The 24327-nt window shown below is 43.5% G+C and overlaps 2 protein-coding genes across 2 annotated transcripts in view; one reads left to right on the top strand and one right to left on the bottom strand.

Moving 5' to 3' along the window:
• Positions 1–10118, bottom strand: part of SGCE (sarcoglycan epsilon) — a 71163-nt gene extending 61045 nt beyond the window's left edge. The window contains exon 1 of the mRNA XM_061164922.1: positions 9942–10118. Within this exon, the coding sequence (XP_061020905.1) occupies positions 9942–10050 (109 nt within the window). The 5' untranslated portion in view covers positions 10051–10118. The remainder of the gene's footprint in view (positions 1–9941) is intronic.
• Positions 10119–10351: 233 nt separating this feature from the next.
• Positions 10352–23068, top strand: PEG10 (paternally expressed 10). The gene is given in 3 exon segments (XM_061164923.1): positions 10352–10564; positions 16754–17937; positions 17940–23068. Coding segments are annotated over 3 exon segments (2364 nt in total). The 5' UTR covers positions 10352–10559; the 3' UTR covers positions 19115–23068.
• The last annotated feature ends 1259 nt before the right edge of the window (positions 23069–24327 follow it).

Raw genomic sequence — 24327 nt, forward strand, 5'->3', positions numbered from 1 at the left:
TGTTTAGTGTTTAAAATCATCATCTCTGTAGACAGAGCACCCGGCTTCAAAATCCCAGTTTCTGTCCACTGGGCAAGTTATTCAAGGTCTCTGAACCTCAGTGTCCTCATCCGGTGGGAACAAAACAGCGCTCACTTCATAGAGATATTGTGAATATACGTAAAACCCTGAGAAGAGTGCCTAACATACGTTCTCAAAAAATGAGTTGTTATTACACTTAAACTTCACTTAATATGAAGGAAATTTTAGATTTCTTTAAATGTGTTTTATATTTTTAAAAAAACAGACATTCAAACGAAAAAACCACTGTCACTACAGTTGGCATTACAGAATAGAGAATTCTTTTTTTTTTTTTTTTTCTCCTTCACAGTCAGGAGACACATGAAAAAATGATATTTGTATGGCGGAGTGGAGTAAACGCTGGAGGCTGTTCTCCAGCCCAGACAAACGCCCAGGGGTTCCAACCATTCCAAACTCCACAGGGCTAAGAAGATGGCATGTTAGCAAGTCTTCATTCCCAGTATCTGCCAAGGCAAATTGGTGCAGAGATGCAGTTTAACCCTTCTGAGGAAAGCCAGGTGCAATGAGAAGCAAGTTACATTGACATCTGTACTCACTGACTGTCATAAACTCTTAGGTATTTATTCCGAGGAAATAATGCAACAAAAGCAAAAACTGCATGGGCACAAGAGTCAACTTTGCATCACACATCTCCAAATTGGAGAAAAACTGAAACAGCCAATCAAAGCAGCAGCGTTGGTTTGATAGAATAGTTTGTGGAGAAGGGAGGGTTATCCACTTCTCTTTGTGGTTTTACCCTGTTGCTCAAAGAGCCCAACCAAGGCACATACTGGGTTTTCATTGACAGGATATAGTACTATCTATATTCTATCCCAAAAATACTAGATGAAGAAGGAGCACCACTGAGATCCTTGAAAATGGGATACATAAAACATACAATAGTTATATGCGTAACGATTTAATGTCCCCATCTGCAAAATGTTGGACTGTTTTGAAATTATTAAAACTAGTGAAAGGTAGAATACAAAACACTACGCAGACTGAAATCTAGCCTAACAGTGCAATCTAGCAGGAAAGGATTAAAAGGCAAAGCAGTAAGAGCGACTGGGCTCAGGACGTAAAACTGTAGGAAAAAATTCTGTCCAAAATAAAAAATATATAGTAATACAATAATATTGAGTCTTTATTTGAAACTGTCATTATTTTTCTTTGTTATAGAAGCCACACATTTTCACTGTAATACATCCAAAGAGTATAACCAGGAGAGTATGAAATATAAAAGTTCCTTCCTACGTATCTATTGCTGTCCCTCCAATGCCACTGCTAAGGGTATCCCCTCTCAACAATCCTCCTATCATTCCATATTCTATGCATATATAAATGTATGTTTGTACACAAACGCATACAAACACACACATACCATGCTTTTCTTTCCATGATGTGATCACACTTTTTTCCCTAACATATATCTTGGACATGTTTACATGATATCACATTTTAAGACCGCACAGCTTTATGCTTTGTGGCTCAGTCATAATTTATTTATCATCCCCTCAAGCTCTTGATCTTTCCCTTAAAGTCTGGTCTTCTTCTGGCATTCCTTATGCTGAGAATGGCGTCACCATTCATTCTCATGAATACAACAGAAATCTAGAAATCACCCTTGATTTTTTTCCTAGAGAAATCGTCTCTGGTAACTCTCCACCCAAAATTCAACCCCCGACCCACCCCTACTGCTGTTTACCCCTCAACATGTTCTTCCAAACATCTCCCCACCACCACTCCAGCGAGGAAGGTCATCTATTCCTCTCTATTCTGGATTACTAAAGTAGACTTGGAACTACTGCTCCTATTCTGATCCCTCCAATCCTTTCATCACAATGCAATCAAAGTGCTCTTTTTGAAATGCAAATTTGATGAAGTCCTGCTTAAAACCCTCCAGAGAGGTAGGTTTTAGATTTTAGGATGAAGATTACATTCTTTAAGGTAGTCTAATGGGTCCAGCAAAACTTGCTCCCTGACCCCCGCATCCAGCCTCTTCTTATTGTACTTCCCCTTCTCCCCGGGCACCAACCTCACAGGACTTTCTAGAGCACCTTCTATCTGTTGGAGCACCCTGCTCCAGGGCCTCTACAGAGCTCTACCTTTGACCTCCAACATACCTTTCCTCTTCACCTCACTGACATCTACTCATCCTTCAGGTCTGAGTACCTTCTCAGATAAGCTTTCCTTCATCCCCCTGACTGGCCAAATCCCCTGCTTAGAAATTCTATTAGTATTTGTAACACTTACCATAGTTCTAAGGGGACACTGATATGTGTGATTGATTAATCTTTGTCAACACCCTAGTATAAAGGTTCCTAATCTAGGACCCTGTATTCCACAGCATTTAACACAGTCTCAAAACCAGTCAACACTCAAAAAATAAATGAATAAAAGAAGTACTAGTTAGTAAGAGGAGCCACTATTTTTTTCTAATTTTTCATTACTACTATCAATATAAACATACTTATACTTTTATTTTTCATCACCTAAACGAGTATCTTTGTAAGCTAAACTCCTAGAATTTAAATGGCTAGACAAAAAATAACGTATATCTCAAATCTTGATAAGCACATGTAGCAACCTGTTCTGTTTCTACCTCTGCAGTACTGGCCTTTGATTAGAATCAGCTCTGTAACTACAGAAGATGAAAGATGTTAAAGCGCTACATCGATTAACTCTTTCAGAGGAGAGAAAAGCCACTATCATTTTACTGCACAGTGAGGAACACCAATTTGCTAAGGAGAAAAGAAAAATGAAAAACCTTGAGGCTAATTTTTCTCTCCCTCTGCATTTCAAGGTAAAAAAAAAAAAATCAACTTTTACTTCTGTGCCTATTGCTGAAGAAATCCCAGAGAAAACTAAAATATTTCACTTTAACTGCTATAGCAAAATTAACTGTGATCTCTTCTTTCAAATGGACAGTGAACTCCAAATCTCCATAAGAATCAAAGTGGTGACCAAATGAATGAGTGGAGAGCTAAAGAATGGGAAAGAATTTACACTGGAGCTGCCTAACTCCTAAACATTTTTGAAATGAGCGGCTTCATTTGTCAGAAAAGAGAAATGTCTGCCTTCTGTGTTACAACATAAGCCGGGGCAATATCCGTGGTACAGAATGCCAAAGAGCTAGTCTAAAAAAAAAAACTGATTAGTCCAAAGCAATTAACTAGAAAATGAGACATGCTAAAGATGAGTGCTTTTAAAATGATGAAACACATTTAAAACGCTACTGCATAGATACTGCATAGGCATTCTCAGATGAAGACATAAAACGTAAGATTTTTACCAAAGTAACCCAAGAAGAAAACAGAACTTTTCTAATATTGAGTTTGGTAAGAATATAGCATTAACAAGTATACCAGAAGTACACATTTCACAGCAACCTGCTTATTTCCTGAGATAACTTCCTGAAGTTTTAAAATTTAAACACAGGATTATTTACTTCCCAAACCCAGTAGCAGGAGCAAGTATTGCATTCAAGGAATCGCAAGTAGCCGCCTGCAGATCAGGTGCAGGAGCGTTGACAAGCCAGGCACTCAAGCTTGAGCATTTCTCTCTCGGAAATATGAGCTCAGCTCAGGAACGCCTGTGGCATCTTCAACAACTGGGAGCCGGGCCATCGGCCATCGCAAGCTGCCCAGCACATTACTACAATCCCACAAAAGTGCATTACACTTTTATAAAAGATAGAGAAAATACGAAGAGAACGTGTTTAACATTAAAAATGCACTTCACGTATTCAGGGTTCGAGTGATCCTATCTCTGACCTCACAGTCTGAGTGGAGGAGAAAGTTCTGGGTGTGGGGAGAAGAGACAGGAGTAAAAGAAGCATGACAATGTTGATTTTAAAAGATGCCTGAAGAATGGTCTCTTTCTTCACATTTGTCATCAGAATCCCCTTAGTTTTCAAGGGTTACACACAGGCATAAAAATCATCACCGTGGAGTGAGATGTGTTGGGCCTGTCACTTCTTAGAACTGAGGTCCTGTGTGCCGACTCCACTAAGGAACTTTGAGCAATCACATTTTCACAGTTGGAGATAGTCATCAAAATAAACAATCCATAGGCAGGTGGAAAGAAAATCTGCCCCAAGACATGTTTGAGACACGAAGCCGGTGCTCCTAGGGCAGCGAGGAACCGGGCTCACTTCAAAGGGAGTTAAAAGAACACAAGGTCAGCGGCCCACTTTTGATCGAAAGGTTTTCTTTTCGAGTGAAAAGCTAAAAATTGTCACTGTTATGTATTACAAGGACACAGAAGAGGGGACTGCAGAAGGAAGAAGAATGGCCTCACATTTCCCCTGGGTAAGAGGCTCTAGCAGCGTAGGGCTCAGCTGTCCTGCCCCAGCGGCTGGCAGCCGTCTGCTCCCCCTTAACCCAGGGCGCCCCCGGGGCACCCGCAGCGAGAAACCCCAGGGAAGGAACAACTTCAGGAAGCAACTGAAAGCCACTTTAGTTCTCCGAGTTTCACGTTTGAAATGAAATGAGAAGGGAGGAGAGGATGCGTTAAAATGTCCAGTTGCAGCTGTTTTCAAGTTCTAAGAAATCAGCCTGCCACACACAGGGCTACTCTTTCTTTTAGACAGTTGATCAGAAAAAATAAAATGTTTACACCGCGACATCAGTGTATCTCTGCTGTCCCGCACTAAAATGTTACCATGACCTCAAATTATATATTCATTGCAAGAAGGGTAAATATTTCTGACACTTGAAAATAAGAAACCAAGTAAAGGCATTAAGTTGACTCCCTTCTTGAGCTTCACTGTTAAAAAGGTCTCAAGTGGAAACCCATCTCTATCTTTCGCCCACTACAGCCGGTTCTGCTTTCTGAAGCAAACAGAAGAGAGTTTATGTCTACTTTTAGTCTTTAAGCTAAAGGTTTCCAGACCCTTTGAGGATACCTCCTATGACAAGATGGCCAGACCCCTCACTATCTCCACAGATTGTTCTGGAAGTTGTCTAATTTGTCAATGTCTCTCTTTAAATGTGACGGCCAGAAATGGACACAATACTACAGATGTGGTTAATCAGAGCAGGCTACTATTAATTTTTGTGACATATGGACACTGTACTATTACTGGAATCTAAATTTGATTTTTTAAAAAAAATTTTGCAGCCACATCATGCCACTGGTTCATATGAACTGTCCTTCTTCTCAAAAGCTGCTACCATATAAAGTCATCTCCTTCCTTTATACAGGCCAATGAATTATGAGGCATTTACTGCTACAAAATATATTTTTGAATAGCACTGCAGCATACTTAAACCATATTAACTCTCAATTCTGTTATCTGTTTGTAACAGACTTTTTTGAAGTCCACCATGGATTTTAAAGCAAGCATCTTAGAACTTCATCAAAGTTATCCTTAAAAATGTTGAAAAAGAGAAGACCCAAGGCAAAGGCTTGTGATCCTTCACCAGGGACAACTCCCAGACCCAAACCCAGTAACCAACACAGCTTGCCCCAGGCTCACAAAGCAATCCTGCTTGTCTATACATCTTACATACGCGAGCCTCCAAAAAGCCTTGACAAATGCTTAGCTGAAAGCAAGATTCACTTATCTTTCAAAGCAAAGTGTAAAAAATCTACACACATGAAAATTAAGTGAAAATACATATGCACATGGAACAAAGACTAGAAGGAAAGGCACATCAATGCAAATGCTTGTTCTCCTATCAGACTGTGGAGACTATTTTTTATTCAATACGGTCTTCACTATAGTTACATTGTTTGAAAACCTGAAGTCCCCGGAATTTTGCTTAGACAGAAATGTGCGTGGAAGCTGTTCAGAAGCTATCCGTGTGAAACAACTTTGAGAGCTTTGAGCCTCTATCTGATTCTACCAACCTGAAAACCCCAATCGGGAAAACCAGTCACTTGAAAAGACTTGTTGATCTTTAGAAACACTAGCTTCCTTTTTTCAATTCTGCAGTGCTGCTTGTGGCTTAATATTTCTAGAAATCAGGGAGGCAGCAAACTGAAGAACTGAATCCTAAAGTTTAGAAAAAGCCTTGATGTCTTGCATGCGTGGGTGCCCATGTGTCTATCTGTCCACGTCTCTCTGTCTGCCTGCCTGCCCATGTCTGCTGGTCTTTCTGTCACGTCTCTGTTGGAAAACTTGGAAAGGATAGAAAGAAACAAAAAGCATCATGTTAATATTTCCGTGAAGCTCTGGACTTCACAGAGCTCCAGCCCAAGAATCTGTAGTGGACATGTTATCTATTCACATAGAGTCCTTTTTTACACCAGGAGTGGGTAATAAGATCAACAACAGAATCTACACTTGGGTGTTTAGAACTGAGGTAACAGTAAGTGAAAAGAAAAGGGACCAGATAGGGTAAGCGTGGACGCTTAGTAAAAAAGAAAAAAAAAAAAAAACAAAGTGTTTATTTCAGAGAAAATGTGATCCATAAATTCTGCACTTAAAACCCCAACCCATCTGAATAACTGACGGAGAACTTTTTAACACGTCAAGGTTTCTTCACTGCTTCAACATTTTATTTCAAGCCTGGTTTTCATCAGTTAAAATCAGTGCTAGAAACTGGATATGTGTTATCTTTCTCATCAGTTTTCTCTGGTGCTGTCCCTTGCTAATTTTCAATGTCCGAGAGACAAGTGAAAATTTCACTTTGCTTAGAAAAACAATTTGCCTACCACACTAGAATTTAAAGTAAATAGATGGGGTCGATCAACAGTTTTTAGATTTATGGCAAACTCTTTATAATAAATGGATAAAATGATCAAGTATTAAGTCCAATTAATATTTGACAACTGAAAATTTTACTTCGCTGAGAAATAAATTTTTCCTACCACACTAAAAGTTAAGTCAAATGCATGTAGTAAACCAGCAGATTCATAGATCCAAAGCAAACTGTCACCTAAAACAGATCAAATGTCTAACTAGAAAGTCCAGTTATTGTTTGGCAAGTGAAAATTCCACTTTTTATGAAATACATTTTTCCTACTACCCTAGACATTAAGCTAAATATAAAAGGTAAATCAACAGCTTCACAGATACCTGGCAAATTGTCTTAAATAAGTAAAATATCCAATTAGAAAGCCATTATATGACAAGTGAACATTCCACTTGGGTTTGAAATACAATTTTCCTACTACACTTAAAGTTAAACACAGGTAGTTAATCAACAGCTTCATAGATCCACAGGAAATTCTCATTAAAATGGATTAAAGTGTTCCCATACAATACCCAGTTATTATTTGATAAAGTAAATAATGCATTTTAGCATCTCTCTTTGCTACGCATGTAATCTTGTGAAAGACGGGTAAGAAACGTAACACTGGGAACAAATATCTGAGAAAATCCAAAATTCACTTACAACATCAAATATCAAAAGAGTGTTTTAAATTCTAATGTATTTATGTGGGGGTGATTTTTAATGTTGTTCTGTGCTTTAGGTAACATAAAAATGTCATCTCAAGTATTTACCTATTAACACTGTATTTTCATTTTTATGTTTAATATTGTTTTGCTGCTTTAGATTAAAATTTTTTCTCAAAGCTGATTATCTATTATTGCTTTTTTCCTCAGAAAAATCTATTTCTAAGCAAAGTAAAAATTTTTTCATATATATAGAATAAAAAACACAAGGATATATACCAGATTACTATGTGTGTATTAGAAATGTGAGCTCAGAGGAAACTCTCAGTTCTTTGGTTTTAAATATTTTTGTACTAATGTTCATTTAAATTTCAATTAGAAAAAGTAAGGACTATTATTTCCATTTTTAAAAAGATTCTGAAAATTTAATGTTATTTAGATAGCTAAGGCTCCTTGAAGAAATAAAAATGGAGGAAATTAACTTGATCCCATTTTTAATTTTTAGAAATTATACACATGCAACTCTATGAAAAATATACATTATTTAGGCACGTGTATATAGAGAAAGTAGAGTCCATAATGTTTACTGGGGTTGTCACAGGATAAAGAGGTTACAAGTGATCCTGATTTTCTTTTTGAGTTTTTTCCCCCAGTTTTCTGGAGTTTTTCCCCCTAAACTTTGTACAATGAATAGGAATTACTTTTATTATGATAAAGATAACACTAAACCTGGGTTTTTTCCTCCACCCACCCCACCAAAAAAAGTCCTGGCTAACATTCTGAAATAAAAATTCAGATAGGTTCAAACTAGTTCAAACTTTTTAGATTTTTAAACCTGAGTTTTCTCTATCACCTACCCTGTTTTTTAATCTCATTTTGTAGAAAAAGAATGTCTATCAGTTACCAAACAACTAGATGAAGTAACTTTCCGGGATTTAAAAAAATGGTAAGAATTTGACGGTCTGGCGGTCACCAGAACAGTATTCTAGAAAACATAAGAAATCCTGAAAGCATTCAACATTGCAGGGAAGAGTGAACATCCTAAGCGTGGAAAAACACTAAGGCACTTCTAAACACTATAATTATATTCACCCAACTTCCTAGGAAAATCTCTCTCAGTGTTGGAAATCTGCACTTCATTTATTCATATATCTGATGGTCAATATTTTATTTCTGATTAAAAAGTAGAGTTTCAATAAACGTGCTAGAGTTTTGTTTACTCTTAGAAAGGCGGGCTTTAACTGAGATCTCTACCATTCTGTCATCTACAACGGGTCAAATTCTTATCTATCCTCTACGTACAAATTAATATGTAGCAATGTTACTCAAATCTGCTATTTTAGCCTTTAAGTACAAATGTGTCTCATCTGTGTCTCAGGATCCTCACTCAGTTGTAGCCAATTGGTTTTTTCATTTTAACTTAAAACTTCTTTTACTAAGATTATCAACAGATTGTCCCTTTTCTCAGTGCCTAACACTTTCTTAAATTGAAATCCACGTTAAGGCGTTTTTATTTCAGCATCCTTCCTCATCAGTATTTTAGTCTTGTAACTCATTGCAATTTTCTCTAACGTAAAATATATACGTTTATAAACATACACAAATATTTGTGGCCAAATCTTGGCAACACGCTTCAAAGGATTAAACTTGCGGTTACCGTGACTAAAGGTATTCATTCACCTTACAAGATTTGCAAAAACATAACGTTGCAGGGAGATCCATGTCTCCGCGTAAACCTCGTAATCATCACCAAAAGGCCGTAGCTGGGAGTCTCCGAAGCCCGCCAAATACACTGGAGGCATCCACAGCTGTTTTTAATTGTCTTCGCTTTCTCGAAATAGTGTACTTGGGGCAAACCGTTGTGTTTGCAGCGTCTCTGGCCCCCAGCCGAGGTTAACCCTGACCTCAACGCCCTGTTTAGCTCCTAGCATTTCACGATTCCGTTTCCCTGCTCCGCAAAACCTAAGAAAAAGGAAATTTCCGTTGCCGAGAAATTCGCTTAGGAAGAAAGGAGAATTAGGCGTGTCAGATGCATATTTTTATGTTCTCTCCAGATCGGATTCAAGAAAAGGGGGAAAAAAACATGTGGTTTGTTTGTAGAGCCGAGCACAGCTCGACACCCATTTCCTATGGCTCGCCTCTGGGCCACATTCACTAGGTGAGCCCCCACCCCCCAGATGGTCGATGACCCCCAGCCTTTGAGGCAGGGATCCGGAGAGGTTCACCACCCGGACTGCTGGGCATGGGTGGGGGGCAATGGGAATGGAAACTGGAGATGGAATTTCGGCGCTGCTGGGTAGGGAGGGGCCCGCGGGGGCGCAGAGAAAATAGGCCAGGGGTGAAGCCTGGCTAGGGAAACACAGGGCCCCAGAAATGGGGTGCGGGGCATCTTAGAGGAAACGTGCACTGGGGACTCCGCAGCACGAGGGGCTCATGCCCAGGAAATGCACCCAGGTCCCCCAAACCCGGGAAGCGGGGGCTGGGGAAGCAGCGGCCTGTTGGCCCCAGGACCTCCCGTCGCGCGCGGGCCACTAACCTGTCAGCAAGAAGGTGCCCGTGGTCGCGGGGCTCATCCTGCGTGTCCCCCGACCCTGTCCTGTCCAAGCACAAGGGTCTCCCAGCTCCCACCACCGGGGCGATTGCATTCTTGGCCTGGCTAGGCCGGCCGTCCTCGATTCTCCCCTCCCCTCCCTTTCTTCTTTCCTCCCAGCTCGGCCAGTTCAGCATCAGCATCCTGCACCCCCCTCGTTAATCCCGAACTCCCTCTAGCGGCGGGCCACTGAAGCGGGCCATCGCCCCCACCCCCATCTCCCCCATCCCCCCATCCCCTCCGCCCCCGCTCCCCCTCCACCCCCCCCTAGCCCGCGGAGCACGCTGGGATTTGGCGCCCCCCTCCTCGGTTCAGCCTATATAAAGCTCCCGGTCGGCGCTCCTGGTACACGCGCTTCAACTTCGGTTGGTGTGTGTCGAAGAAACCTGACTACGACCTGAGGAGACCAGCGGAGACAGACCACCGAACCTCGAGGAAGGTCCGCTGAGCGGGCTCGCGTCCGGAGCCACTCCGGGCTGCCGAGCACCCAGCGGCGCCCACGCCTGGCACAGGTGTGGGACCCCGTCTTTCCAGCCTTCGCAGAGGAGTCCTCGCGTGGTGAGTATGCGGTGAGGATGTTTCTTTTTCTTTAAGATCACGCTCTTTCCCCCTTCTTACCGAGAGCTGCAGGAGATGGAGTAGCGCCCCGAATGTCTCCAGGCACACCTTGTCACGCCTTCACTGGCTGCACCCCAAAACTGCGTGAAGAAGCCAAGCCTTCAGGGCTTTGATTTCTAGTACCTGAGTCTAGATACGGGCTGTAGACAGATATGAGCTGCGGACAAACATGAGCTGCAGACGGACATGAGCTACAGACCAATTTGCAGATGTTCTGCAAAGTGATATCCGCTACAAACTAATAGGCGCTTCAGATGCGCTACAAACTGATGAGCGCTTCAAATGCGCTACAAACTGATAAGCGCTTCAAATGCGCTACAGACCCGATAGGCGCTTCAATGCGCTACAGACGGATGGGCGCATCAATGCGCTACAAAGCGATGGGCGCGTCAATGCGCTATAAACTGTTGGGCGCTTCTTTTGCACTGAAACCAGTATGAACTGCAGCGATTTATGAATTGCCGCGATTTATGAACCACAGACTGATGACTGATTTGCGCTTTAAATGCGCTACAAAATCTGAGCTGCAGAAGATTAGCGCTACAAAAACGGTACGATAGCACTACAACGGCGCCTCGTTGCGCTACGAGACACAGGAACCGCAGGGGTCCACGAGCTGTGGAACGGTTTATACCTAAAAGGCGCTACAGAGTAATAACAGCTGCAGAAATAGACAAGCTGTACTGTTTTGCGCTACAAAGAAACCAGTTGAAGCGGACTGGAGCCTAAGAGTAAGATCACTGTTCTTAGAGGAACCCCACCCTTTGTCTCTAACACACCTTTGGAATGGCTCCCACTACGTTTTTCTACCGGACGGTTCTCTGCATGATGGTGCTGTTAGACAAAATGGAGCCCGGGGCAAAAATTAGTGTTTAACATTCTGCCCACACCATTCCTGCTATGGCAGTGGAGTGGAGGGGCTCTGACTGTGCGTAAAAGGGAATCTTTCGGTGGTGGCAGGGCTTCCTTGCTTAGTTGCGCTTGACTGAAGTGGTGTAGTTGTAGTGGTGGCGCGAATTGGCATTCCAGCAACAGTTTGTGGAAACTGTTGGTTTGCTTAGTATTGGGAGGCGTGGGGTGGTGGTGGGGGGACTGGATCTGGGGGTGATTGCTCTTGTTGCATGAAATGAATCTGGCTGGTGGAGGCTGGTGGGAGGGGTTTGGGGAGGGGGGATCCTGGGAGAGGCATGCAGCCCGTCTTAGACCTGCCCCGCCCATTCTAGCGCGCCTTCTCTGCAGTATCTGCTCGGAGCAGGCTTAGCGCCGCCCAGCGCCTGCTCTGAGCGCGCCTCCTCTGTGGCGCGCCTTCCCAGAGCGCGCCTTCTAGATCCCGCTTCCCCAAGCCCCGCCTTCCCCTGAGCCCGCCTCCTCTGAGGCGGCTTCCCTAAACCCCACCTTCCTCTGAACCCCCCCCTCCCTTAGGTCGCACCTCCAGACCCCGCCTCTCTCGGAGCCGCCTCCTCCGAGGTAGCTCGTCCAGACCCCGCCTTTCAAAACTTGGCCCCACCCTGAGCCTGCCTCTTCTGAGCTGGCCTACGGCCCCGCCTCTCCAGAGTGCGCCTGCGCCTGCGCAGTGTGAGCCCCCAGCCCTCTCGTCAGGGCCCCCCCCCCCCCCCCCGCCCCTCCTTTGCGCCTGCGCACCCTTGCTGCCTGAGCCTGGCTGCACAGCCCCGCCCGCCTGCGGTTTCTCTGCTGTGGTTTGTCTTATGCGCAGGTTTTGCCTTTTATCCACTGGTGTCTAGTAAATAACATAATGATATATAAGGACAATTAACAATAATGACAATTATACATGGCATTAAAAAGCCACTTTTTATAAGCACTTTGTATATATTAAATAACATAAACCCACAATTTAAATTCCTGATAGTGGGTTATGAAGGGTGCTTCCAAACTGATATGGCTGGCGCCTCTAAAGGCAATCTAGCTAAATATTTTTACTACAAATGAAAAATAAAATAACATTTTTAAGTTTGAAGATTTTAAAAAATCTTAATAAAATTTTTTTTTAATTTAAAAACTTTTAAAAGTGTTTTGGACACACTAGTGGACCTTTGTGGTGGGATCCAATGGAATCATATGCTTTGGCGAATACAAAATAAAGAACTTGAACTTTGTTTCGCAGGAGTTTTAAGTAACTTTGTTGGTGCTGCTGGCTTGGCCTCTAAAGGAGGATGAGGTGTATTTCTGGATTTTTTTCTTGGAACTCTAGGGCATTAGCCCTGGCTAACTTGCCTACATATTATTAATTGGGTCTGGCATATTGTAGGCTTTGGTTAAATGATCAGAGTAAAATGGTTTATTCAATGTCTTCCTCGGTGTATGCAGGTGTTTTCTGATTTTTTGTTCCTGGCTCTTTCCTGTGGTGTTTTGCTGTCCTGGGTTGTCCAAGACGCTGCTTGTTTTATCTTGCTCACATTTAACAGGATCTTAAAACAAAAAATTGCGTTTTTAAACTTGAATATGTAAGCTGTAATTATAATTCAAAACAGCTAAATTAATTCAAAACACTAAAAATAATTAGCTTTTTTATAAACTAAAAAGCAAAGCTAATTATTTAAATTTGGGGCAAGTGAATTAGTTAATGGTACATAATTGTCTAAAATTTGTGTAATGTAACAAAATGGTTACATTACAAAATATAGATTGAAGGTTTTAGCTGGCATTTTAAAATATCTACATAAAACAAATTTATAGTTTACTGCCAGTCAGATATTTATGTTTCTAATTAAATGAAGAAATTTTAAAGCCTGGTTCTGTATGTTATAAACCATGAACCAAGACTGTTACAGGGGCATTTGGAAGCATTGGCTCCCCAAATTTGTCACTCCCCACCAGTCACCCCCCCCCCCCACACACACACACACACACTGCCTCCAACAAGTTTATAGTCTGTGGATAACATAATTACAGCTTCAAGTCCCCAGGTTCCATTTACCCACCTTGCTGCCCTAACCCCGCTTCTCTTCGGAAATTGTGTCTGCATTATAAAAAGGTTCAAAACAATGGTTTTTAAAATGTGCATATTATTAAAATTTACATTTCACTAACTGTACAGTTCTCAAAAAGAAATGTGGACATTTGCCAATGTAAAACAATTAAGCATTGTTTGGTGAAGTGTCATTTACTAGTGTGATACTTAATGTGTGATGTTTTTTTGCTACTGTTGTGCTTTGGTGTCTTTGGTGGGGGTGTTGAGGGAGGGTAGGGTGGGGGGAATAGAAAGTTTCAAAAATCCTTGTGAAGAGTCAAAGATTAATCAAATGTATTTGATTCTTAAATAGAGTGATACTGAACTGTTTTTCATGTGTAAAGGTGGTGTCTGTCCCAGGTGGCTTAGCTATATGCTGTATGTTCTTTGAGGTTTTATTTTAGGAATGGGGCCTTTTGACCCCACCTCTGCAATCGAGTCCCTACTAAGGAGGCATTTAAGGAGCCATAGCCCTGTTCAAATCAAATCACAGTGCCCCTGTTGCCTGTCATCTGCTCCAGATGCCGTCTAAACATTTGTAAACTTTACTTCTGCTCTTAACTTGCTTGCCCACTACCCTATCAATCTTAATGGTTAAACAACTCTGTTCTGAGCAGTTGACCCTTTTAGGACTTAAGAGTCCCACCCCAAAATTACAAACCCTGGGGTAGGAACCTTAAGCCTGATACTGGTAAAAGTTAGGGACCTCAAACTAGTGATCTCACAGGTCAAATAGGGCCCTGAATTTGTTCCACCGGCACTGGATTTAAAAATCATACAAAGTAAAAGAGTTTGGGGCGGCGGGGGAAGGGGGGGGGGAGTGGGTGGGGGTATTCATCCCCAAGTGAAATAACTGTAGCCCCTCCCTATTGTCCAGTCTCTTTGCACATTTCTATTACCTTCCTGTCCCCAAAAGCATTTGAATTTTAAGGTCTTGCCCATCTTCTGTTTCCATAAACAATTCAGTGATTGTTTACTGATTTCCTAATGTATTGTTATTTTTGTCCTGTCCTTGTGTTTTGCAGATGTGAAAACCATCAGACCTGGGCCTCAATAAAGCCCACCCCAGTGACTGTGATTGACATATAGGTGGTTAACCTTTCTGACCTGCTCCAGCCATGCTGTGAAATGCCTTTTCCGAAGTCTTGTCTCTATAACTTTTGAAAGTATTAGTGTTTGATGACAGAAGTGGCACTTGAGTCATCGTGACATGACACAATGACCTGTGCTTATTAGTTACTTTTTAATGGGACATTAAAACACTTCATTTAATTAATAAAAATGGCATCATTTTGTGACCTCATATTCTGAGTGTCACCAATGTAATCGTCTTTAAGCAGTTGGACATGAAACAATGTCACAGGCTGTGATGTGTTAATTACATCTCATTTTTTTCTAAACCCGAATGTCTTATCTTGTATGTCAACTATTCATTGTTTCCGTAGTCTTAAGTTATTACAGTAATTAAGTAGCAGTTTAAAAATATTAAAATGGCACAGTAATTCTGTCCCTTAAGGACTCTGTTTGCTGCCACTCCTTGAAGAGGCAGAACCAACAGCCCAGGGCATAAGGGAAGATGGTTGTGGGTGGTGGGGTTGGGGCAGGGAAGGGGCCTAAAGAACTTGGAGGGGTCTCAAAAAGAGGAGGAGGAAGGGGTATTTCTCTGTAGCCAGGCACCATGTTTAATTACCATCACCTCCCCCCCACCACCCGCATACCCTATTGATGAAATATTAGCAATTTTTCACCTCACTTCTCTAAATAGCATGTTTACTTTTGTGGCTTTATTTTACATAATTAATTTGGTGTCTGTTTTTGCCTTGGTGGGTCAGAAAGGAACAGGTGTCCAGGACTGCCAAGTAAAAATGTAATGAATAGGCAGTCTACCGGCTTTATCTATTCTATTTTTAAAGTTTTGAGCACTTTCCTAGTTTTCCAAATAAGAACACTTAATGCCCGTTTTAAAAATCATTGATGTGTTACCATAATTACTCTAAATGAATTGAACCCTATTTCCAGGCAGTACACATGCCCCTGTGTGCTGATTTATTTATTATATGTGTAATTTATTGTCACCCTACCCATAATTAGGGCATTAAGTCCGCTCATCCCTTCCCCCTCATAGTCATTCACTGCTAGGGACACAGTTGTTTTTTTTTTTTTTTTTTTTAAAACGAGTATCTTTAGGTGGGATGTGGGACCCAGGTTACCATAGTTGCAGCCCCTCCCTGTTTTAATCTTAGCCTCATTATACAGAAAGTTCAAGTTTCTGTTTTTATTAGTAACTTTATTAATATCAGCTAACAGTTGAATATGCACTATGTGCTTTACTTGCATTATCTAATGAAACCCTCATTGTAAGTCTGAGGGGCACTGTTATTGGGCTTCTTGGAAGGTTCTGTTTTATAGCCCAGCTACTTCTAAGAGGCATCAATCAATAACTGTGGGTTGACTGCATGATAAGGAGGGAAACCAATATATACAGGTTGCTGCCCAGTATCATTTCTGTCCCAAAGGGGAACTCTAATTAGGGTCTGAGAAGGAATTTAGACAGTTCTCTGTTGGCTTTGTGGCAGTTGTTGGTTTTGATCACTGTTAATAGTTACCTTCTCTGTAAAGGTGGATCAGGGTCCTCTAACAGTGGGCCAGAGTGCCACCCCACCCCCCCCCCCATAGGTTGATGAATACAGGCATTGTGATATTTAAATATCCCCCCTCCTTCTTTTTCTTGCTTTTCTATTGGCTGGAATAGTAGCTGTTTTTCCAGTAACAAGTAGTTACCATATTGGCTTTATTTTACATAATTTTTTGGTATCAATCTTTGCCTTGAAGGTTTCTTGCTCTACTTAGAAAGTTTCTTATTTGGAGTGTCTCTAAATTATTTATTAGTCAGTAAAGGTAATCATGCTGCTTATAAGAGTCACCTATTGTTAAATTATGATGAACAGGTGATTCTTGAGGAAAGGATCATTTGGACATCAAAGAGGAGGATCTTTTCATTGTCCACAGTCCTTTGATAAACATCTTTTTTTGTGGGGCTTTGGTCTGTTTAACTATCGATGTAAACAAGGGGAATAAAGCGATACTTTAAATAGTACTTTAGCAGATACTTCGTATTGTGGTGCTTTGAATGCATGTGTTGAATTTATGCTTTTATCTTCACTTACAGAAACAAAAAGCTTCTGAAAACCAGAAAGCGAAAAGGTGGACGCGGAGGCCAGGACACAGGCCTCCATTCCCACAGGAGTGAAGCTACTACGCCCGGGAGGTCTCCTCCCACCTCAACCATCACCCTGGGGCCCGACTGCCCACCTCCTCCGCCTCCTCCTCCCCCCAACAATCCTTCCTCCCCCTCCAACTCCCCCTGCAGCAGCCAGAGGGGCCAGTACAACCCCAACCTGGGAGAAGGCCGGCGGGAGGATCTCTCGCAAGAGATCAACAACCTCAGAGAGAAGGTCATGAAGCAGTCCGAGGAGAACAACAACCTGCAGAACCAGGTGCAGAAACTCACGGAGGAGAACACCACCCTCCGCGAGCAAGTGGAGCCCGCCGCCGAGGAGGAAGAGGACGACATTGAGCTGTGCGGCGCCGCCGCCGCCGCCGCCCCAGCCACCCCTATCGAGGAGGAGTGCCCAGAAGACCTCCCCGAGAAGTTCGACGGCAACCCAGACATGCTGCTTCCCTTCATATCCCAGTGCCAGCTCTTCATGGAAAAGAGCACCCGCGATTTCTCCCTCGATCGCGTGCGCGTCTGCTTCGTGACCAGCATGATGACTGGCCGCGCCGCGCGCTGGGCCTCGGCCAAGCTGGAGCGTTCCCACTACCTGATGCACAACTACCCAGCCTTCATGACCGAAATGAAGCATGTCTTTGAAGATCCCCAGCGGCGCGAGGCCGCCAAACGCAAGATCAGACGTCTGCGCCAGGGCATGGGGTCGGTGGTCGACTACTCGAATGCTTTCCAGATGATCGCGCAGGACCTGGATTGGAACGAGCCCGCCCTGATCGACCAGTACCACGAGGGCCTCAGCGACCACATCCAGGCAGAGCTGGCGCACCTCGAAGTGGCCAAGTCGCTGTCCGCGCTCATCGGCCAGTGCATCCACATTGAGAGAAGGCTGGCCCGGGCAGCCGCCGCCCGCAAGCCGCGCTCCCCGCCGCGCGCGCTGGTGGCGCCGCATGTCAACAATCACCACCACCACCAGGCAGACCCGACCGAGCCCGTGGGGGGCGCCCGCATGCGCCTGACGCAGGAAGAGAAAGAGAGACGCCGCAAGCTGAACCTGTGCCTCTACTGTGGGAATGGAGGCCACTACGCTGACAACTGTCCTGCCAAGGCCTCGAAGGCTTCGCCGGCGGGAAACTCCCCGGCCCCGCTGTAGAGGGACCTTCAGCGACCGGGCCGGAATTAATAAGGTCCCCCCAAGATGATGCTGCATCGTCTCCACACTTGCAAGTGATGCTCCAGATTCATCTGCCGGGCCGACACAGCCTGTTCGTCCGAGCCATGATCGATTCTGGCGCTTCTGGCAATTTCATTGATCACGAGTATGTCGCCCAGAACGGCATTCCTCTGAGAATCAAGGACTGGCCTATACTTGTAGAAGCAATTGATGGACGCCCCATTGCATCGGGCCCAGTGGTCCATGAAACACATGACCTGATCGTCGACTTGGGAGATCACCGCGAGGTGCTGTCGTTCGATGTGACTCAGTCTCCGTTCTTCCCCATCGTCCTGGGGGTGCGCTGGCTGAGCACACACGATCCCAACATCACGTGGAGCACCCGATCGATCGTCTTTGATTCTGAATATTGCAGATACCACTGCCGTATGTATTCTCCAATACCACCACCTCTCCCACCACCAGCACAACCGGCGTTCTATTACCCGGTAGAGGGGTACAGAGTTTATCAGCCAGTGAGATACTACTACGTGCAGAATGTGTACACCCCAGTGGATGAGAACGTCTACCCAGACCACCGTCTGGTGGACCCAAACATAGAAATGATCCCCGGAGCACACAGTATTCCCAGCGGGCATGTGTACTCACTGTCCGAATCTGAAATGGCAGCCCTGCGCGATTTCGTGGCCAGACACGTGAAGGATGGGCTGATCACTCCCACCATCGCGCCGAACGGAGCCCAAGTTCTCCAAGTGAAAAGAGGGTGGAAGCTGCAAGTCTCTTATGACTGCCGGGGTCCCAATGGTGTCACCATCCAGAATCAATATCCTCGACTCACGATTCCAAATTTAGATGACCAAGCTCACCTGGCGACGTACACTGAATACGTACCTCAAATTCCAGGATATCCGACCTACCCCGCCTACGCCGCGTACCCGACCTACACGGTAGGATTCGCCTGGTACCCCGTGGGGCGAGATGGACACGGGCGATCCCTCTATGTCCCCGTGATGATCACCTGGAATCCTCATTGGTACCGCCAGCCGCCAGTGCCCCAGTACCCGCCGCCGCAGCCGCCGCCGCCGCCCCCGCCGCCGCCGCCGCCGCCGTCTTACAGCGCCCTGTGAATAGGCATCCCGCCCTTCAGGATCTCCAGCCTCAGAATGAACTGTTCAGCGTCGCTGATTGTGACTGTGTGCTACATCGGGCCACTGCGCCTTCAGACCAACCTGAGCACAGGCTCTCCTCTGAAATGGTTACAGAAGGCCAGGGCCACCCTGAGCTGACACCCATCTCAAAGCACCCGCTGACCTCCAGTGTTTGGTGGGAGCAACAGAATATTTACCAACAAGTTATCTCTGGTTTTCCACCTTAACTGCCAACCTAGTTAAAATCCGTCACAAGTTTACTTCCCAGCAATCCCTGGAGACCTGGGTTTTACCTGCTGAAACCTGCGGCACCATCTGAATGATGGGCTCTCAGTTTCCTCGTTAAACAGTAACTAAGAAGCCGATGCAGCAAACACAGGAAATGCTGTTTTCTTTACTGAGGGGGAGGCGAGGAGGAGGACTGACTTTTCCTGCAGTTGAGGTACCTTAGAGCCTTGGAGGAGCGAGGCCTTATTAAGGAAGCCACAGATACTGGTGCAGTGCCAATGGCTTCCGTGATCTTCTGGCTGCACCCTTTGAAACTTCACCATCTCCAAACTCCATTTTCATGACTGAAAGAGTAGCAACTGGACCGGTTCTCCGCGGAGCAGGCAAAACCCCTTCAACGGAACACCTCAGGCCTCAGGAGGAAGTGTTCTCAGAGAGACGTGTGCATGTTTGAGTGTGCCTTCACATCCTGGTGCAAATCACATGTACCCAATAACTCTGACTTTGTCACAACACCTTACCATCACCATGCCAGCAATGGCTTCCACCCAAAACAAAAAGCCTGGTAACCAGAGACTGTTGGTGGCTCCAGGTGGTTAGATATTTGTGAAATGTGATCACCTCTCAGTCATGTGTGAGGGCTAAGGAGTAGCTCATGAGGACTCCTGAATCCCTGTACCCAACTCTTAAAGGAGAGACTCACAGTTAATGGTACCACCTTGACCTGGAACTTCAGAAAGAATTTTCACGAGCATTGTTCACTGGCTAGAAGGGTGTCACCTGAAGTCTTGGGAGCATCTGTCCTTGTCTCTGCCTCCATATGCACCTGGGCATTTCATTATCAGTCCCCTCACTAGACTATAGCACTAGGATGCTTGGGGGGGGGGAGTGTTTTTTAGCATCCTCCAGGGGATGGAGCCGATAAGCTGCCAATGAACGAAAGGCCTCAGAAAGCAACCCAAAGCAGCAGACACCACGAGGGTTGTTTTCAGTCTGGTGACATCAGCTGGTGTCTCCTGGATGCTTTGTGCTAACCCGGGACTGCCTGACTTCCTTTAGCCTGGTCCCTTGCTACTGCCTTGAACTGATTACCTAACCTCTGTCTCTTGTTTAACTACTGCCACTTACCCTGCTGCGGGATTTGACATCCTGCCTGCCCGGTTGCTGAGACTCCATTTTGCCGCCTTGGCACGGAGAAGAAAAAGAGGCAGGCTCCTGGGAGCATGTGTTTCAACACACAGTCTCCAACAGTCTGAGCAGTAGAAAACAATATGGTGTATATTTCAAATAGCCTGTCATGAAGAGGAGTCCAGTGGTGAAGTTTCACTTGCATCAGCATCACCCTTCACATATTATCACCCTTACCCTTGCATGTTTAAATACTTAAGTTTTAGCTGTAGGTTGATAGTATCCTTTAAGTGTTTTAAAGTAGTGACTCTGCTTTCAAAGTTATTTCCATTGAATTACTATCCAACTCTTATTAAATCAATTAAACTTGATACATAAGGTAGTGTAAAATAGTTCTTTACTGTGAACTTCTCTTACAACACTGTGAATAAGAGGCTCCTCAGACTGGAGTACTTGTATAATAGTTCATCCTGTTCATCTTCAAACTTCTATTTTAACATCATCTATAGTTTAAAATTTTTTTTTTGATTGGGCCTTTAAAAATCAAACAAAATGATACACAAATTCAAAGGAAATACCTAATTGCCTAATTGACTATTTAATCCAAAACAACTTTTTCTTTTTTCTTTTTTTCAATGGAATCTGAAAGCTTGTCAGTTACTCATGTATTTTAGGTTAATTTCTTTTTAAATGGTGCATTTGTGCTTCTGGACTTTTTGAAGCATCACGTCAGTTTACCTCAATCAGTCAATCCATCCTCCATACATTTGAATTCAAGTTCCTTTGTGTCAAATTTACAGTTGTCAATTGATCTTCAAGCTGCAGAAGGCCTAGAAATGGGATACTGTCTGCAGCCCCAGCATGTGCACACGGACATTGCCATCGCTGCAAGCGCAAGTCTGGAGATGTGACGACAACTATCATGAGGGAGAATGGTGGTGTGGGTTAACAACTCACAGAGGAAATCCCTGACACACCTTTGGCTGTTTTGGTAGAGCTTGTGAAAATCTGTTTGGCAGTGTGTACTATGCACTATAGCTATATATACTATCTCTATGCGTAGGTAGATGTTCAAGATAAGTAATCTCAAACTTATTCTGTAGAATTAGAATTTTATTAAGTTTCCTTTAGCTCATGTGTTTTCATCAACTTTGTTTTAATTGACTACTCTAAATTTTTTTGGCATTTTCCAACAAGATGCCTTGATTCGTAAGAAAGGAGAAAGCAAATTAATCTCTAAAGAATATGGAAAGGGAGCAAAATAAAGACAAAGATGAGAAATAAAACATCAAAATTATTAGCAAAGCCAGCAGTCTGCCTTTTGAAACAATGACAAAATTGATTGACCTTTGGCCCAAATTTTCAGTGTTAGTTAAAAAAAAATAAAGGAAGAAGATATAAGCTCCCATTTTTAGGCAGACCTGGAGAGAACTAGCTAAGGTCACCATGCTAGGTTGTTGAAATGGAGGAAGTTTAGGTACCTTTCTGAAGGGTCAGTTTAGTTTGAGCAATGAGGTACTTGTATTAGATACTGGAAAATGGAGAGTTAGTTGGAATAAATCATGTGAGTTGGCACAGTGAACTTCAGGTGGACAAAATAAGAGGGGCACGCCTACACAGTGCAGTGAGGATTTCTGCTTAAGTTTGCAGGTACCTTTTGGGCTCCTGAATTGATCCAGTCGTCATCCACCACAGACATCGGGTAACATCAGAAGTCCAAGATTGGCAACAGAGAACACTCTGCTAGAAAGACCTGGGCAGAAAGGAAGAGAACCGCCTGCAGAGATGAAGAGCCTGATGGGAGCCCTGCTACGCTCTCATCTTAAAGAAAGAAGGCACATCAGTTGGGATTGAGAGTTCTCTGTTGTTTCAGATTGTTGAATGCTATCAAATTGGTCTGTGGAAACTTTCCTTTTTTTTTTTTCTTTGTGTAACGATTTAACTGGGGATATATATAATCATAAGTATTTTAGGGGGGGGGACTATTAAGTAATCATAAGTGGGGGGGATTAGTTAAAAAGCATGATACTATGTTATTAGATACCTCTATAAGTAAACATGTGTACCTTCTTGTGATTCTTTACCCTATGATTGCTACCCCTAAAGATTTCAGATAAACTTGAAGGGAACTGCAGGGAGATTAACCTTTTTGGGGCTGTTGGACATGGATAGAAACTAGTGGGAGAAAGTTCAGGGATGATTGGATAAATAATCTAATAGAGGCTCTTTGCCCTGAGTATTAACTCTGGGGATTGAGATTGTAAGCAGAGTCTTTAGAGAGTTAAGATAGATAGATGCCCTTTGAGAAATCGTTGCTGGAGTGATATTGATAACGATAGATGGTAAAGATTCATGGAAGTTACAGAAAAGTGATAAGAACCGTTGCTGATGCCCCTGTCAGTGGCCCTTCTCCTTACCCCTGCCCCTTCCTCCTAACGCTGCACTTCCACCTTCCCGTGCACCACCTCCCTACCCTTCCCCATTTATTGCTGTTTACTCTGTATTTCGCTCTATTTACTAATGTATCGACTTATGCTATAATAAAAATTCAATAAAGATTTAGTGGTTAAGTGCAAACTGTGTCTTGATCATTTCAGCGCACACTGGACATCGAGTGGACGGGGTTGGGGGAGGATGGGGAAGGGGAGGGAAGAAAGGAGGTGGGGAGGAAGGGGGAGGGGAAGGAGGAAAAGGGGGGGAGGAAGAGGAAAGGATGGGGGGAGGAAGAGGAAAGGATGGGGGGAGAGGGGAAGAGAGGGTGAAGGAAGAAGGCGGAGTGAGGAGGGTAGGGGAGTCTAGAGGATGGGGCTGGGGATGGAAAGGCAGTGGGGTGGGAAGGGTGGGGGTGCTATATATCAATCAAGCAACACAGTGTCCATTATTTACCCAGAATATTCCAAGAAATCGATGAAATCATTCCCAATGCAAACCTTTAATATATACAATAAAGCCCCACAATTAATAGCAACTCTATGGACATAATATTAAAACCTTTCTAAGCTGAAAAACATTAACATAAATTAAAGCCACACAATTAATAGAGATTCTATTAACATGTATAACTATTTTTATATGAATTTACCATGGGGTCACAGAGTCGGGCACAACTTGTTGACGGAAGGACAATTGTCAAACTTGGAATACCTGAAATTTATTAATAGAAAATTATTAAAAACTTAAGGATAAAAGAGAAGACATATCAAATGTACTCAAGTATGACATGAAGGGAAATTAGCAGACAGATGCTTTTAACACCAAATAACCCTAAAACAATATCAGAGTTACCATGAAAATCGTCTAAGGTGACAAATGAGATTGAGGAGGCACTCATCCTATGGAATTTTATAACAGTTGTAGGATAATAGCTTGTGTATAGAAAACCTGATCTAAAGGTATAATGATAATCATTTCACAAAATATATGTTGTCAAACTATTAAAGCTGCTCACCTTATATAATTAATCTCAATAAAACAAAGAAAAAATAACATTGCCAGCTTCTGCCACTCCTTAGAAACTCTGATAAAAGGACTCAGTGATGTGCAGGGTTTGAAGGGTTACTGGGTTCATTGATGGGGTAATGATGTAAATGCAGTCGTTTATTGGGAGTTACACATGGGAGACCACTAAATGGAATGATCTGGGGTAAGGATGGACACACACAACCTAAAAACTTTCACCTTAGAAGCATACCATCCTGAAGAGCTACTTACTCATCTAGCCCAGAGTTCATGGGCTTCCACAGTGCTGAGTGGTGGGTGGGATCTGCAAAATTGGTGGTGGGACACAATCAAATGCTTACTTGGGGGTGGGTGTTCCTTAATTTAAACCAAACCGC

Source organism: Dama dama, chromosome 18, assembly GCF_033118175.1.
Source record: "Dama dama isolate Ldn47 chromosome 18, ASM3311817v1, whole genome shotgun sequence".
Taxonomy (NCBI): Eukaryota; Metazoa; Chordata; class Mammalia; order Artiodactyla; family Cervidae; genus Dama; species Dama dama.